Below are 18,485 nucleotides of genomic sequence, written 5' to 3'. Positions count from 1 at the left end.
CCATACAAATCCTTGTATTAAAATTCTAATTTTTTAAAAAAAACTGTTGTTAAATCCTTCCCTTGCGTATTTAACGGCTCAAATTGCCTGTTATGAATTAAAAGGAGATTTGAGCCCTGTAATGCTTAAAGTGCTACTACGATCAAATTTTTGACTACCATTTTTTTTCGCTAGATTGGCAGTTTAGTACTTGAAGTACATGGTGTGCAAATTATAGCTTCATGCGATTAAGGAAAGTGGTATTTTTTGGCGGTCAAAAACCATTAATTTTCGTCCGCCATTAAAACGCTATGTTCCTGTGGCCTGGTTACCAAGAACACAAGGCAATTGCTTTGTGACGTCATTTACTTAACGCAGTACACACAGCATGACAATTTTCTTCCAAGAACTTTGCTCAACAATGTTCTCTTTCCTCCCACTTCGATGCGTTCTTGTTTAGGAAGACTCTTTCGATCTTACTACATTAGGCTCCGTATGTGTGCAGCAACCGCTTCAATCGACAGAATTGTGCTGCACGTGAGTCTGACCAACTGAATGTGAGATTCGAGGAATAGGTTTGTTTCCAGCTGACAGTTTCGCTGTTTTCTCGGTTTGATAACTTCGAAGAGTGCTGCAATAGCATTTACGGGGCTTTCAACGCAAACCAGTAGCGGAAAATTAAACTTGGATCATTTGCTAGCATATGGAAGAAAGATCAATCGACAGATCTTGAATCCGGAAAGAAATCTTCGCATAAAGAGGGAGCGCATGGAGGTAAGCTTACAGTTCGCAAAACTTGCTAAGTTTATTTATATCGCCGGTGGTGATTTTTGCTTTTACTACTGGCGAAGTCATCGAAGATAAATTTTCTCTTAGACCTTTCTTCGACTGGAACGCGACGACTACGAAACTTTTTTAGGAAACTTTCAAAAAGATTTGCCCTAAGGCAACAGATCACAGAGAGCCCTCTAGTTTTGTAAACACTATTATTGCTCACACCTTGCTCTTGTAGTGTACTATTTTTTCTGTTATCACTATTAACATTCCTTTGAGCTTTTATAAAAAGTTTTAAAGCTCTTTTTGTAAATTTTTATTATAAAATATTAAAATCTATCAGGATCATGGTGCAATCTGAATGGTATGATATTTTAATATACAGTAAATTCCTTAGTATTTCCAACATTCTGGTCGCCATAACCCTCACTAAACAAAAGGTATGCTTTTTTCAATTTTAGTCTTCCCAAAACTCAGAGCCTGATTAAAACTGCACAGACACATTGTCAGTTCAAACCACAAGCTAAAGCAAGACAGCCCACACAAGTTTATTGCAAAAACTGTTTTTGCAATTTTGTAAAATACAGCAAGAACTATTACCATTTACTGATGTGGTCTTTAAAATAAAATTGTGATCCTATCTTGAATGTTGTGTATTGTTATTCTTTTGAGTGAATAACGAAAAGTTTTGCAATCTCGCATTGAATACTTATAATAATTATAATTATAGTATATCATAATTTGAGATGTAAACTCCAACTCAGGGGCACTCATGCACTGAATCACTGAAGTGATGTGACTGACAGATTGCAAGTTAAAAATGAATAATCACCAAGGCTTGGTCACTGAAATATTTACTGTAACTGAGGGTTATGTACATGTATGAGATAGTTTCATGGCCCCTGCTCATCACTGCTGCTTTGTGTTTGACTACTCAAGGTTGTGCTCTACCAGCACCCAGTTGGCCTGTGGTGCTTAACTATTGTTCCGGGGCAACTAGGAAATTTTCTCATAGAAATCATGTGCTGGGCACCCAGGATTTCACGGATCTGGAGCACTGGGCTCCTTTCAATTTTTCTTAGAACACAGCCTTGCTACTTCAAAAACCTTGGTGTATCTTTTAATATCGGATAGACTAATGTTATTCCTATGAATGAGGAAGCTTCATGGCCCCTTACCAAATACAAAGGCACTGTCCACCTTACTGTAACAATTGATCTGCACACTTGTTGATCACAAGATAAATGTGAGGCCCCAGCTAAGAACCTGGAGGACAAGTTTAGGTCTTACGTAACGTGTGCAATATACAAATCCATTATTTTTTTGTCATACCAGTGATTACGATAAACAAGCCAACGGCCGTAATACTGTTTAAAGGCTGCGATTTATTGTTCTTTGTTGCCTGATTTAGCATAGTCTATTTTGGGGGTATTATATAGCCTAAGCCAAGCTAGGGCAGGGCCCATGCAGGGCAAAGGGGCTTCCCCACTTTTTGAAAAATAAATAAATAAAATTAAGTACAGTGGAACCTTGATATAATGAAGGGCCAAGGGACTGGCAAAATATGTTTATTCTAACGAGGTTTGTTAACTTTTATCAAGGTTCTTTTTCATATTGCCTTACATTTTACTATTACTGGAGTAAAAAAAAATAGTTTGTTAGACCGAGGACTTCGTTATAGAGGTTTCATTGTAATATACATTTTCATATGAATAGTATCTTTGTTGGAATAAGAATCTTCCAGCATCTAAATTTATTATTGGTCCATTTTGATCCCATCAGTCTGATGCGTGGTAAGCCTTAAAAAGTCAATCGTCCTAGACTTCTGCATTTTCAAACCAGCAAAGCTATGTAGCATTTGCAACAATGCAGAATAGTCTTTTTTGATGAAGGTTCTTGATTAAATCTGAAGACTACTCCATGAACTACGGTTTCTTAAAACGAATTATTTCAGGTGATGATGTGGTCTCTGGCACATTTCAATGACATGCTAGACAAATTGAAGGCATTACAGGAACCTACAGTGTAATATCATGATCTGCAAACTTCTAGTGGTGGATTCAGCATGTGCAATCACCCTCAGCAGGAGAAAGGTACTTTTCAGCGGCTTGAAATCTATGAACATGACTGCTCAACAATGACTCAAGAAAGGTTCAGTAATCTGACAGTTCTAAACAGCCACAAAGAGAGAACAGCCAAATTTGCTCTCCCCCCCCCCTCACGTCAATGTAGGTGGTCACCGGCCCGCGCACATTAAAAACTGCTTCCCAGGCCCTCTTAGGGGTTTTAACTCTTAAAAATGCTAGTTTCTAATAATATTTTACAATGGAAAAAACCAGCAAGAAAAACCCACAGAGCACAATCAAGGATGGGCCTCCACGATAAACATAATTTCCACTGTGTAACACTTCTTCCTAGAGGCAGTGAATTTATGGCACACTGTGTTATCAGCAGAATCGTGCAACCTAGTGATGTACTGAGCCATTTAGTTTTTCAATACATAACGTTAGTTGCAAATAATAATTTATTAATGCAGTGATAACCCAGTACTCTATGATCTACAGACACCCACTTAATTGGACACCCATATATAACAGGCAGTTTTGTTTGTCCTGAGGAAAAGCATAGATTTTTTCTTTAAAATTAACCAGCTTAGTACCCACAGTAGTTAGCACAGTAGTTAATGTGGACAACAACCACTTTTCTGTGTTTCAAGTCAGAAATTCCTATATATTCTTAATCCAGCTTTACAGACACTGGTTACCCAGGCACTTTCTATTTTTCTTGTCACAATGATGTGCCAATTGTAGACATTGTACCAAGTTCACGGGTTAATAAGATTTTATTACCAAAACATCTGCAGCCAAATAGCATGACACATTTGATTTTGATACATCTTTCTTTCTTCCCCTGTTTGTAGTCCTTTGATAAATTTTCTGCCTCCTACTCAACAAGTTTCACGTCCTTGGGTTTTTGCTACAGTCACTGTTCCTACCCTTCTTCCTCCTTGTTCCTTTATGCTATATATCAAATAAATCACGTGTCTGTGACTTTTTTCCAGAGAGCTAACTTAATATGGACACCCGGATAATACGGACACCCATATAATATAGACATCATAACATGTCTGTGTTAACTGTTCCACTGTATATATTTTCTTGTCTAGCCAAAGCTTCAAAGCTGGTCCCAGTAAAGAGAGCATCCAAAAAATGCACACCTGGGTTTGAATAATAAATAAATTAAAAAAAAAAACGTCACATACAACAATTTCATAAAGTTATCTATAAAAGTTATGGAAATACAAGGGGATATCATTGACAATAGTTGGATGAGGTGAAATCTCGGAATTTTTATTAGCGTTGCAATTTATAAGTTGCTATATTGATCTGCAGTCAATCGATAGGGAAGGTATAGGCAGACACAGCCTTTTCAAAAAAACATGAGCTACAAAGAATGTGACAGTCTTTAATGTCAGCACTGAAAATTATTAAATTCATATACCAAATCAAGAGCGAGCGATCCCCTTATTTATCTATTTATATTGAAAATGAGTAAATTAACTTTTCTGACAAAGCAAAGAGAACTTAACATTAGATCTAATTTTAAAATCCTCAGCTCAGATACGTAACACTAAAGTAACAATTAAATTTTCAATAATAAAAGACAGCAGTCCGTTTAAGATGGTAAAAAAAAACACATGCATATGACAACGAGCTGGCTGCTTTAGAACTGAAACTTAGCTGAACTGAACTGAAACTGTACCCACTCTGATTCGCTGTGCCTGAAGAGCTATAAAGCAAAACTTTATCTACACTTGGATAAATGAGCACTCGAGAGTGGCTAGAAGGCAGGTGAAATTGGTGCGGACTCTCGATCGTCTTGCCTGTGTATTATTATTATAGCTAGTACGTATACAAATACACCTACCAGTAGTCCGAATCTCTGTCGGCACAAACTGCATAAAATACGACTTGGTAAAGTGTGTTTTTTTCCCTTCTCTGAGGTAAGCTGCCCTTATTATTTTACTTTCTCATATTCAGTCGGTGCTAGTTCTACAGAGTCATCGTAATCTACGATTTCCTCCATCGCAATTCCAGAATCGGGCGAAGACGAGCGAAGCTTTGAGAATCGCTCGGTGTTTTCTCACGGTTCAGGTTTGTTTTCTTGGCGTGTTCTACGACTTGATGAAGTGTGTTTTTTTTCCTTCTCTGAGGCTAGCTGCCCTTAGTATTTGACTTTCTCATATTCAGTCGGTGCTGGTTCTACAGAGTCATCGTAATCTACGATTTCCTCCTTCACAATTCCAGAATCGGGCGAAGACGAGCGAAGCTTTGAGAATCGCTCGCTGTTTTCTCACGGTTCAGGTTTGCTTTCTTGCCGTGTTCAGAAAATGACGTCACAATCAGAGAACAATAGCTTTGTCACTGGAACATAAATTTGTAATGGCGGACGCGAAAAACCTACATTTTCAAGCTCAATATTTTCACTTAGAGGGCGCCAAAGTTCATTTCAATGACCGAAACAGGTACAGCCACTTCTGATAAGCTGAAAAGAAAGCATTTTTGTGAAAAACTTGACATTAAATTTTGATCGTAGTAGCACTTTAAGGAAATATTTCATGACAGTTTTGAAAATCTCGAAATTACAAGGATTTGTATGGAAAAACATGCAATCGCTTCTTTCGAAATATACGGCTGAAAGTTCTCGGGTTGCCTAATTTAAATATGCTCTTTCAGCTTGTACTATTTTAAAACAAAACTGAATTGTTTTCATGTTTACCGAAAGTTGAGCACGTGATCAAGTCATGCAAAGACACTGACCTACTCGACAAAAATATTTGGCTTCCGGATCAAATATACACATATTAGCCCCGATCTGATATTTTCCCCTGAAAGATCCACTTAAAAAAGCTCTTTCAATGCTATTTTGCTCACCCGGTCTCAATTTTGACATTTACCAGCCTTGAGAAGCCGTTTCAAGCGGCTCCAAAAATTAAGCTCGATGGATCACGCGTTCATCACAAACCATGTAACACACACAAGAGAGAGCGTTATTCCCAGGCCTTGACTTCCAAAAGAAAGCTGAAAAGAGCCTCGGGAATACTAAAATGGCGGCCATTAAATGAAATGATGTGGTGAGGGAAATGCCCGCTTGCGTTTGGCGAGTGTTTTAAGGAAATGGCTTGCGTTTGGCGAGTGTTTTACTGGAGCCGTCTTTGAAAAAAGGTATTCAGTCAAGGATGATTAATTTTCCGTGAATTTGGGTGTCGTTGAAAGCAAAAACCACAATACCCAGATCGAAGCAACTCGGCTAGCACGGTAAAACCGCAAAGGATTCAGTTCGTAAAGAGCCAGTAATTATGCAGATATTTGAAAGTACTACACTTGGTCTTCAGTTTGCGAACGGGGTACCGAGCTAGGACCGTAGACTCCGATCTCAGATGGAAATGGGCACTGAACGGGGTCCTGCAGAAAAGATCATGACCTGGAAAGGTCAGTATAGCGGATTCGTGAACTTTTATTTAAGATTTTTGAGACTGAAAACCGCATAGATTACAATTCGCTCAGCTTCAAGACCCTTTCCAATTTAAACCCTTTGTCGCAATCTCAGACCGACGACTGTAAAATTCAACCACCAGATTTTTCTCAGGGATCGATTGAATAATAATTTCCATACATTCTCCTATTAGTAAAACGAGAGCGTGTGACTGCATGATCAGTGGTGCATCGCAGAAGGCAAGGTTCCGAATAGCTTGCCATGACTCTAAGTTTAAATATACTCGACAGACACCTGCTTAATATAACAGCCACTTAGCAATAACCGGCAAGCAAACATTTAAGGACCATCGACTTCAGTGGCAGTCTTAAAATGACAGGAAACAAAGTTACGTTTAATTAGAACAAGCGCACGTTGAAAAACTTGTTTATTCCTATCGGTTACATGGTACCTGCAAACCACCAAACCTTTTGTGTACGCTGAAAAATACAAACAAAAAATACAACTGAATGAAACTCATTTCATTGTTGTAGATATTCAGTTATATAGGACTAATCGCTTTATTATATGGACCAGGCATTACAAAGATGACGTGTTTCATTTCCGTCTTTCAGTTGAATCATCTTACTCAGCAAGCTACCTAAATAATACTCATCGAGAAGCCAGCGAGTCTGCCGAGACAGTCGCGACTGTCTTGAAAATTAGCACGCAACGTGGCAAATATTTAGCCCTTAACACAGAGGGGGCTAAAACAAGAGTAACAAAAAACAGACATTTCAGGCAAGAATCGAAAGGAATCTGATTTGGGTCTCCTAATCTTAACAGTAAAAGTATCACAGTGTTTTTAGACTGACTGATATTGAACACTAAGTGCCCCAATATCATCGCAAACAAAGGCCAACACAAAGATTGAAGTGTTATGACATCACGCGTTCTCGTGTACAATTTTAAAACATAGGTCTCGTGTAATATTCTAAAACCACTGTACTTTAAAAGCCGACCTGCTGAAAACTTAAGGATTCTGTTTGTTCGCATCCGGGCGGGCCAACACAAAGGTGTTGTGACATCACGCGCAGTCGCGTGGCGACGAGTATTGAAATGGACTCTTCGCTTTTAAAATCAAACACTTTCTTATTGGACAGACAGCAGGCTGTGTAATATTCATTGGCTTGGCTTAATTTGCCTACAAAAGCGTCAGTTTTGTGTGGCCTAACTGCACTAATCGTCTTCTCTGACTAGGCGCGCTTCACAATTATGACTACTTGGGGTTACAGAAAGGATAACGGTAAGCGATCGATTTCTAATGAGTTTAGTCAGTGATAGTTTATGTTTTCGTTCTGAAAGGAAAAGCAATGAAGTAAACGCATAATTGTTCCAAAACCTTTTGAAATATGTACATTTTAAGCATTCTGTCTGGAATCGAAACCGACGAATATTTTGAAATATTATTTTTCTCTAGGTCCGGACACCTGGCATAAAAGCTGTCCCGTCGCTACTGGCGAGCGCCAGTCGCCCATCGATTTGAAGGATGACACTGTGAAGGGTGGCAAATTTCCACCATTTTCAGTTTCCTATCCTAAACTGAGCAGCCCTAAGTTTTGTAACAACGGTCATTCGGTGCAGTATCAGGCGGACGACAGCGGCAATTCTACAGGTGCGTAAAAATGATGTTTTGCTTCTAAACTGACTTTGCTTTCGTCCAATCCAGAATTTTACTGAACACGCTGTTTATAAGAAGGAAAAGTGATGGTTTTGAACTTTATATACCTTGAGAAATTTTACTCGGAATCAGTCAATCCCTTATATGGCAAGCCTGGGAGTTTATGGAGGCGTATCAAGGGGCGGCGGCCGAGTACAAAGATTCACTCGGCGGACTGCGAGTGGCACGGAATCGTTCGGTTCATTCTTATGTCCACAGAACTGATTGCACTTTCCACTGATGTAAGCCAGTCACGCTAGATGAAGTACAGGGAGGTAGTGGAGTAACAAAAAGTTGGCAAAATTAAGATGTTACGTAACAAAAACGTGTCTAATTTAAATTTCTTGATGTTAATTTTATGTCCAGAGCTGAACTGCTGCCAAAGATTTCAGTGATGAGAGCTTTTTTTAGAATAAAAAGGGACAGCAAGAGTCTGTCAGCAAATCTTCTATATCGCTCCTCTGTGGATCGTAGCACCACGTTATAATTAACTATCAAAATATTGATCAAACCTACGCTGTCAATCAACAGCGGGGCGTACTGAGGTAGATAAATTATACCAGTAAAAGAAAAAGAAAGATAAAAGGTTACTCGCCCGTGTAAACAATACGTTTGACTAATTCTCGAGCAAAAAAGAATTATCGTAACTTGTATTTGCTGAAGTGCTGCCTCTTATTATATTTATCTGGGAAAATATTAAAATTTTCGTGACGTGAAAGTCAACATTCATTTTTACTTAAATACAATATTCGACTCCGAATGTTTTTAAAAACTCAGTTTTTGGGTCCTTACATGAAAATAAAAATTCCTACGTGACTGGTGATACAAAAGCGCGTCGGTAAACGCTTCACTAGACTAGAGACAAGGGCAAAGTTGTTCAAAGAAGGGTTAAGAGCAGACTGTTTGATTTCAAAACTTAATGCTCACAAGGCAATTCCCTTTGCTTACAATTTGAGGTTTTGACTTTGAATTAAAGGAACAGGAACCCGGATTAAAAACTTGTCGCTGGGGTAGCTTTGTAGCGATAATTGGCCGATTAGCCGTCGAAAAACGCAGCCAAGCTTAACAGCGTCCAGAACATTATCCAACCGCTCTAAGAGACGCTGGTAATATTGCCTTTGTGTGAAACAAAACCCTTGCCGCAGGGCATTCAGTGATTCGGCTGACTAAAAAGGGTAGTATAGTAACCCTAGTTCTGCGGTTTTAAATAGATTAAAATGTTCCTGCAATCAAAAGTTTCCGGAAATAAATCATTGAAAAGAAGAAAAGCGCAACATGTATTGATTCGCTTGAAGGACAGAAAAAACATGAAGCGAGCTACGACTCCTTTTCTTACATAAATTAACAAACGAATGGTAATTAAATATAAGCACCTGGTCTAGCTTAACAATACAATTTATGGCACTGAAAATATTCCTTTCTGGTTTCTTAATGGATAAAATCTTTTTGTTAAAAATAAAGAAAAGAAGAAGAAAAGAGGAATAATCGTTTACAGTTGACGGATTCTGAGGTGGCATTGGGCCCCGGGGGGGCACTTTAGGAATTTCTGGGTGGGGATGTGCCGCTGGGACCCTGGAACCCTTGACCTATACCAGAGTTAGTTCAGCTGAATTTTGCTACCCTATACTAGAGTAAACTCCCAAAATCCCCCTATCCTAGAGTAGCGGTTTCCCCAGTCTAGATAAAATCTTCAACCAACTGATCAGTTTCCTGAAAAATGATACCCTATTTTAGACCCAAACGCTCTAATTTATATACCCTATCCTAGAGTAAACTGTTTGAAAACCATACCCTTCACAGCGGCACATACCCATATAGCCCATATATGGCAGTACCCCTCCCCCCGGGCATTGGGCCCAGTGGCATGACCTTGTACTCGGTGGTTTTAATATATTAAACAATATTGTCGGGGTTATTGTTAGGCAAAATAAACGCGACTTTGTTCACTTGTAAATCACTTATTACAAACCCAAACACAGAAACTACAAAGTAGGCGCCCCTTAATTTCACTCTCACAAGACGAAACGATGCTTTCCACCCCGTAATGTGATTTTTACGTAATATTACTGCATCATTTAGAAAGGCTTAGTTGATAGTATGTAGCTTGAGCAAAATTAGGTAAAAACGTTAAGAAAAGAAAACAATAATTGAAGGCGTTGTCTTAGCCTGCATAAGGCTTCAGTTCTGCTCTTTAGTTTATTTGTTTGTTTTTATTGTTATTTATTTAATTTATTTACTTTTGTCAGGTAACTTAAGCGCATTTAAAAAGGAATATGGTCCATACTGGTTTGTTGTGGTACATTTGAGAGGGAAAACGTGTGGAGATCTGAGTAAGATAAGCCTCTCACACGCCCCGCTGAGTAAATTAATCGGTTTGGTTTTTAATCTTATTTGTGACCTCACGACCTATACTGAAGTGTACGTGTGCGCGTACATGTTCAAGAAAACTCGCGACGGCAGGGGAGAAAGCGTGCTATCAACTGAAGCTTTTGTAAATACTTTAATTATCTCTCAGTTACCGACAAAATAGCCATCAGTGCAATCAATTTCTCTGCATGATAATGACCTTAGACCTTTACAATTTTACCCTCAGAACTTGAAATTATTCATTTTCGTAATTATAAAATTCAATGATACCAAGGACTCTCCAGATTATGTAACTGATGATAAAGACTCCTTGTCTAAGAGTTACACTTTGCATTTGGGGTTCATTGGTTTATGTGTCTGGAGATCAGGGTTCGTGTTTTTGTTCATGTTCTTTTAAGGAATGTCCGTTTCTCAAAAGTCACTGTTACGTAACTATTCCGGGCCATAGCTCAAAAATCAAAACGTACTCATGTGAATTAAGGCTTGGCTCAGTCACGTGAGAAGCGTGTCTAAAAGCGTTTTTTATCCGTTTCTCCAAGGTGCGTGCTAGGCTTGGATAAATTCTGCCGACAGAATTTCGAGGAGTTGAGGCGAGCATTCTGCCGGCGGAATAAGGCATTTTCGAAAAGAATTTGAGCAGAATTATGGAAATCAGCAGCACTAATGATATGCACAACGGTTGTAAGAAAAATTTAAAACTGAATAAATTACAAATGGGAAATACCTTGTGACTAATTTGATTATTTAATAGCTACAACGCACTCACATTAAAAGTAAGATGAATTACAATTTTGCTACGCACAATGCATATCTAATTAGTTTGTAGCCGAGTCTTGGGCCTAGGCTCCCTTCTATGGGCCGAAATTTTTTTTTCCGGATACCGAGCAGAATTTTTAGCAGAATAAGCGATTTTTACGAGCACTGCCGGCAGGTAGAGTAAGCCATTTTACGTACAGAATTTGTCCACGCCCAGTGCGTGCAAACAATCCGCTTGAACAACGGTAAAAAAACCTTCGAATCAAGATGGCGGCTACTCGTTTAATCAATTGAGGGGTTAGAAGAAAAGGAAGTCGCTGTCAACTCAAAATGAGCCAGGAAAGGACGAAATTTGAAGTAAATCTTTTCAGAGATAAATGCTACAAAAACGTTTTTGTATATAACTAGCTTCCTTCTTTATAGCAGTTTTAAGAAACATGTGTGTTTCGTTAGAAACTTGTCTAAATCTTTGCAGCGACACGACTCCTGCCCAGAATTAATCATGTCAATGTGGAAACCCAAATCGTCAATTAAGTAAAACAGGCCACGTGACTTGACAATAGAATAGCTAATTAAGTATAGAACAAATACTGCTTTTAAAAATGCGCCATTATGTTCAGATGACCGCGTCATTGGAGGATAATGTTAAGCCGATGATAGTCTTGTCTTCTTCACCCCTCTTCTCACTATCAAACTGAGAGGAAATTTAAAAAAACAAAAAACAGCAACAGTGGTGAGTGTTCTTAAAGGGAGGCAGACCCCCGCGCCAGAGTCGTCTTTCACTCACGAAAAGACACGTTAGCAGGGATCCCGCAATTAGAAATGACAAAAGCTTTTCTGTCAAAGCTAAATGAAATGAAAGTAAAAGACAACTTAAAGCATATTGAAAAACGAACTTATCGGTCTACTAACATTTCAAATTAATAGAGAACAGCAATTGCAGAAATCTGTTTGCAAGTGACTGTCAATAGCCTCTCCAGATTTTTGGCCACTTTAAGTCTGTTTTCTGTAAATATGCTTTATTATATTGACTAAGCTTGTTCGTTCAAGATGGCTGGAAATTTTTAATTGTGTTTCTATTATTATTATTATTACTATTATTATTATTATTATTATTATTATTATTATTATTATTATTATTATTATTATTATTATTATTCCGTTCTTAGACATGATGAATGAGATTGGCATTGACAAAAATCAGCAACTTTATATAATCAAGAAAATCATAATTATAGCCATTAGAGCAACATATTACATATAGGAATTGGGTAACCCAGACTTAATGCAATTATGATTTCTTTTCTTTTCTTTTTTCTTTCTTTCTTGTTTTTTTTAATAATCCAATCTCAAGCAGAATTTGTAAATTGCCTATAAGTAGAGAGATTTACAATTGTGCATCCAAAAACACAAATAAAGTTTCCATTGTTATTATTATTATTATTATTATTATTATTATTATTATTATTATTATTATTGGATTTGAGGTTAATTAAAACGCAACAAAGAACAAGGCTAACAGATCCAGCCATCTTGACCGAACTTCTTACATCTGATAACTCCTGCCCGCCATGACATTCTGGCTAAACCGCTTGCAGAATGACGACGGCTATCACGTTTTCCTGCCAAAATGACGCTGGCTCACGCGTGTGCACAATTGAGAAAATCTCGTAGCCGTAGTCGTACTCGTTTTCAGATCTAAAGCTCTCTTTTACTGCGTTAAATGAACCGTTAAATTGAACCTATGCAACCTAAACTTTTTTGTATTTCTTTATTCTAGAACTGTCAGGAGGACCCTTAACTGAAAAATACAAATTTGGGCAATTTCATTTTCACTGGGGCGCAAAGGACGATGAAGGTTCCGAGCACAGAGTGAATGGAAAGATGTACCCAGCCGAGGTGATTAAGAGAAAGAACTGCTTGAAGTCTTTCTCAAACGTCCAGAATATCCTGTAGTTACATACTGTCCAGTATCTTATATCCAGTTCTTTAAGGCGTGTCACGGTTTTACCCAAGGACTAGTACAAGTAATAGGGAGCTTAAGCAAAGAAGTTTTTGCGTGACGCACGTCAACCGGAAGTGGGGCCTTTTGCAAAAGCATTGCCCATGCAAGAAGTCCATTTCCGGTTGACCTGCGTCGCTCAAATGAAATCTATGAGCTGAATCAAAATAAAAAATTTTTATCGTCCTAGGCGTAGCTAGCGTTTATTTTCACCAAACTTCTGCAACATACTAGTCTATCTATTTAAACCTGTTCTAACAACCATCAAACGAGTAAAGTTGTGTTAGCCTGCGAATACGCCAGCCTTCGTTACGTGGGCTATACTAGAGACCTCACGAAACTACCCAAGCGACGGCAACGGGAACGCCTAAAACACAACTGGCGACAACTCTGCTCGTTCATCACTCTTTTTTTGTAAATTTCTTTGCTGTCCCTGCACAACTACTGTGCGACGTGAAATAGCTACTAGTTTACTTGAGAATGGGAACGGTAAGGCGATAAATTTTACTATCTCCGTCTGAATTCGGACGCGGTCCTCTCCCTTCAGCACCAACCACATTCCCTTTCTTTAAAGTAACTGGGAGACTTGGAATAATTGCGTAACAGTTTGAAAAGACTCGAAGTCTATTTATCCTGCGACCTTTAGTCATTATCGTCGCCTGGGCTGTCGTGAGATCGTTACTACACTCCCCCGAACGGACTTTTAACCGCAAGCTTACAGACGTAACAAACGCGTTGTTGTTTGCTGTTTTATTTGTTTGATTGTTTTATTATCATATTGCCATTTACATTAAATATACACACAACATTTAGAAAAATGAGGCAAGGGAGCTCATGGAAGCCAATAAGGCTTATGAAAAGGACCACCTTCAAATATATGTAACTTCATCACTTAAATAAAATACCGACATAGGCAAGACACTTTAACTAAACACATACAATTCCTTTGCAACATAGAAAATAATCATAAGGCTGAACGTACGTGTGTAAAAAAGAAAAAGAAAAAGTGAGAAAAAATAATGCAAAAATACGAGAAAAAACGCAGCGAAAGAAGCGAAAAAGTACACGTAAGCATCAAGAGAAGTAAAATATGCTTATACCTAGAAAAATGACTTTAGTTTGGAAGTGAACACAGCAATACAAGAGGCATTCTGACTGTCAGAGCTAAGGGAATTAAATATTTTGGGCCCTTGAAAATGAAGTGAAAATTTCCTTACATTATTTTGTCCTTCAGTAGGGCAAACGGAAGGAATTCTTACTTCTGTTGTCTTCTGCCTCCTTGAAAAATGTCAAGTTTGTCAAGTTTGTTTTTTGTTAGAGTAGACTATTGTGAGGAGCATGCGAACTAAAAAGCTTTCTTTAACTTTGTTGTGCAGTTACATTTGGTTCACTTCAAGGCTAAATATGCTGGTATAGGGGAAGCTGTACAATCTGGCGATGCTGATGGCTTATGCGTTTTAGGATTCTTCTTAAAGGTAACATGGTTCCCATGACGATCCAATGGTAGTCGATTTTTTTAACCTGCTGATTAACCATAGCTTGAGTATGAGACAGGGGTTTCTGGGGGAAAGGAGCAAAAGAAAAGAAACTTCTGGAATTGTGACTTGGGCAGGGAAAAAATTGGCCAATAGCTGATCATGACCGCCGCGTCCCCGGTAACCATCCCAGAAACAATTGCGGGAGGCATTTAGGGTCCAGTTCCCTTCTCGTTTCTAAATTGACGAATGAACTGGGTTAACTTTTGCAAAGACTTCTGGGACTGTTATTTGGGACAAGAAAAAAATTGGCCAATAGCTGACCGGCGCGTCCCCGGTAACGATCCCAGAAACAATTGCGGGAAACATTTTGGCCCCAGTTCCCTTCTCGTTTCTAAAGTGGCGAATTTATTCCACTGCCCTTCAGGAGGCGGAATCTTAGAGACACGCTGCAAAAAACGAACCAGTCACTTAATTGCGGACGCGAGAGGAGCCCGCAATCCTAATCTCGAAGTTGCTATTACGCATGCGTCGCACGTACGTAGCCAGCATTCGCTTGGACCATAAAGTTGAATAAAATGCACAGAACACAATTTGATCACGCGCGTTTGGACCTATCACTCGTAATGTGATCACGCGTGTGTTGACCATTTGTCACGTGAAACTTACGCAAAGCACATCGTTGGAGCTACAGCGTTTTGACCTTCTATCGTTGTCGCCCAGACTCCGTAACCTTTGGTTATTACAAGTATAATATTAAGGATGAACAGAGGATAAGTCAAAGTGAACTGGTGTATTGAGTTGAAGTTGGGCCGTGTTAGAAGCCCATTATGAAAGAACTGTCACCTTCTCATAATACTGACTTAATATGGTGGAGCGGGGAAGGGTTGAATTACGTGGGCATCGAAACTAGTTTGGCCGGGTTGTAAAACGTAGGTAGTTCACAAGTGTCCACAATTAGTTTACACAGGGTCATAGGCTATGTGTGTTGACGTGTTAATAGGAAATTATTATTATTATCATCATCATTATTATTATCATTGTCACTGTCATTAATTATCATCATTGTTGTTTTTGTTGTCAACAAAACGTCCCTATTGTGTGTTATTTGCAGGTTGGAGCAGAAAATGCAAGCCTAAAGCCAATAACGGATTTGCTTCCAAAACTGAAAGAACCTGTAAGATTGTTTTTCATCAACGCTGATAATTGATTTTTTTTCTTTATATTCAATTTTAACTTTCATTATTAGCCTATGCCATATCAGTAACTGGATAAATGTAGGTTTCCAAAATCATTTTTAATTTTTTCCAATTTTGTTTCGCGTACAGAAAAGCTCGGAGCCTGTTCCTGCCTCATTCGACTTGAAAGCAATCTTACCTTCAGGTAATAATGAAAAAAAATACAACACCTTAGGTTAATACATTTTTAAGATAATGTACAACCTCACCGACGGTTATTTCCTAAAACCCTTTAAATCCTCTTTGTAACTGTACAAGGTTAGGCTGAGACGGGCGTTTTCTTTCATTTGCTCGTACTTAAGCCATAGCACCTAAACCTTGGATCTTGTTTGTCCAATCCCTTGACCGCTATTCCTAATCTGATCATTCTTGTTTAAAAAAATATTGAATGTCTATGTCGAGACAAAGTCCCTAGATCCAACAAATGCAATGAGAAACGAACTCCAAAATATGCAACGCAGTATTCAGGCATTCTATCGAATCAAAACAAAATCCTGACTTTATATTAGGGTAACACAATTGCTGGTAAACCAGGTTTTCATTGTGGCGCGCGCCCACTGGGTTAAGAATTTCAACTGGCCAGAGGTAAACCAGTTGGCTTTTTAAATATAAGCACAACAGAGGAGTTGAACTCGAAGCTACTAAGGACAATTAAATCCAGCGGATTAAACCCGAGGTCTACGGATTACAATTTCAGCACTCTAACCACTCGGTCACTCTGCCTCCCTTTAAACCGCAATATTTTAGACTAAGTACTATGTCCACTTTAAAAATGCACATTTATGCAAATGCCAGAAGAACCTAACACCTGTTTACCTTCACGGACGTTTTCAATATCGTGCAAAACCTCACCAAAGAGACACCAGGCAGAATAACGACCTTACGTTGCCTTAAGGTACAGGCTGGCGACTCGCCAAAAGACTTTTGCCTACCGTGGGGCAAAAATGTATAATACCTTTAAGATATAAGAGACACGGAAAGTCTTACCGTTTTTAAAAAGAGAATGTTTAAAAATCTTAGGTAGTGTTTTATTATTGAAATGTAAGTAGTCTTCAAAATTAATATTTTATTTTTTATTAAAATTGCTATTATTGTTATTATTATTATATTTATTATTATTATTATTATTATTATTATTTAATTCGTTATTTTATCATAGAAATGTAAATAGTTTTGTAGTTTACTTTATTTTATTATGGTTCTTGGTGCCCTCATGTTTACTTTCATCCCTTTTCAGCTTTGACGGACTATTACACTTATGAGGGCTCACTGACTACTCCTCCTCTGGCTCAATGCGTCAAATGGGTTGTATTCAAGAATCCTTTGGAAGTCTCTGCTGCCCAGGTATATTTACGTTAACATTTACCTGAAATCATCGAATGTCTATTGCATGCGTAAGACAGGTACCCTTACATAGCTAACGGGCCGAGCAAAGGGCTTAAGGCAGCATCTTGATAGAGTATCTGATCGACGCCCATTGACGCCATCGCCTTCACAATGAACGCAGCAGCCAACTATTTAGGTAGCCTCGGAGGAAAAGACTTGCTTTAGCATCATCAAATTTAAACGGGTATTTCATGAAATGTTTTATTTTGTTTTTCTTTAGATGGAAGCTTTTAGGGGAGTTGATGACCGTTTTGGCAATAAAATGGTTGGAAACTATCGTCCACCATGTCCCCTTCATTCTCGTACAGTTTCAGCTACCTTCAAGTGAAAGAATGACAAAACTGCTTACATTGCGAGAATGACTGCGTGTGTTTTATTTAATACATTCTATTTCAGCTTCTTAATTAGTTTGCCTTACTATTATACCTCTTTTTTAACAAACTCAAATAACTACCCGGAAAAATAAAGATTCAAAAAAAACATTCCGCTGAACGTTGTTGACTTTATTTGTTGTCTGTTTAAAAGGCCTGTATTAACGGTAATGCAACTCTCGTCCCCAGTCGCGGCCTGTTCGGGTCGTCGGGGGCGCTGGGGAGAGGGAAAAATGAAAGCACGCGGGCGGGGGATGACTATCTTTTTATTTATCTCAGGCCTCCCTATGAGGCTAAGGGAGAGGAGATTTTAGATGGGGGAGGGGGGGTGGGTATACTCAGGTTATTTATGTATTGGGATACCCAGCAAGAGCCTTTGCGGAGGTAGAGAGAGGTAATGGGCAAATATTCATTTACACCAGAGGTAAAATCTACGTTTAATTAATGCAAGTGCATATCGTTACACTCTCTGGGAGTATTCCAAACCTTTCGACCGTTCGTTTGAATGGTTTGACTCCTCATATGGCGTTCTCTATCAAAACCTGTATAAGGCGGACACTATAGTATTTCCCAAGGGTGTCTCCGCCTAATACAGGTTTCACTGCATACACTTCAACTATTGAAATCCCTACCCTTTCATACTAACCTGAAACCTGAAATAAGTAATCTTTTCGGGTGGAGCCTCTCCCGTCTAGGGCCATTATAGTTAGTACCCCCAACCCCCGGGTTTTGGCCTTTTGATAAGTGTACAAGGGTCAAATAGTGAAAAATGTTTTGGACGAGTGATGAAGTAAAAACGCTGTATACGGCTTCTATCTATCTAGCCCAGTTGAGTTCTATCACCACAGTCATTCAAAATTTATTTTTTTTCAGGGCAGTATGAGGGAGCTTAACTTTAGTATTTTCTTCTTACTGATTACTTATCTGACGTAACCCTTAAGA

General features: G+C 38.6%; 1 protein-coding gene and 1 long non-coding RNA gene across 3 annotated transcripts; one reads left to right on the top strand and one right to left on the bottom strand.

Annotated features, from left to right (window-relative positions):
• Positions 1–3,576: 3,576 nt before the first annotated feature.
• Positions 3,577–4,958, bottom strand: LOC140935478 (uncharacterized). Its single transcript, XR_012165211.1, has 2 exons — positions 4,681–4,958; positions 3,577–3,970 (listed from the first exon to the last, which is right to left on the bottom strand). It is a non-coding gene; the product is annotated as an uncharacterized lncRNA (long non-coding RNA).
• A 928-nt stretch (positions 4,959–5,886) lies between these two features.
• LOC140935944 (carbonic anhydrase 2-like) lies at positions 5,887–17,664 on the top strand. Of its 2 annotated transcripts, XM_073385519.1 has the most exons (9): positions 5,887–5,978; positions 7,489–7,534; positions 7,709–7,903; positions 12,852–12,970; positions 14,450–14,548; positions 15,663–15,725; positions 15,877–15,931; positions 17,024–17,130; positions 17,393–17,664. In XM_073385519.1, exons 2-9 carry the CDS (start codon positions 7,504–7,506, stop codon positions 17,498–17,500), a joined length of 777 nt encoding a protein of 258 aa, XP_073241620.1. In that variant the 5' UTR covers positions 5,887–5,978; positions 7,489–7,503; the 3' UTR covers positions 17,501–17,664. The 2 variants fall into 2 exon arrangements, with proteins under 2 accessions (XP_073241620.1, XP_073241619.1); XM_073385518.1 differs by lacking the exon at positions 5,887–5,978 and having other exon boundaries at positions 7,308–7,534.
• Positions 17,665–18,485: the final 821 nt, after the last annotated feature.

Source organism: Porites lutea, chromosome 4 (genome assembly GCF_958299795.1).
Source record: "Porites lutea chromosome 4, jaPorLute2.1, whole genome shotgun sequence".
Classification (NCBI taxonomy): Eukaryota; Metazoa; Cnidaria; class Anthozoa; order Scleractinia; family Poritidae; genus Porites; species Porites lutea.
The sequence above is the reverse complement of the archived record's forward strand: the minus strand, read 5'-3'. Positions and strand labels throughout refer to the sequence as shown.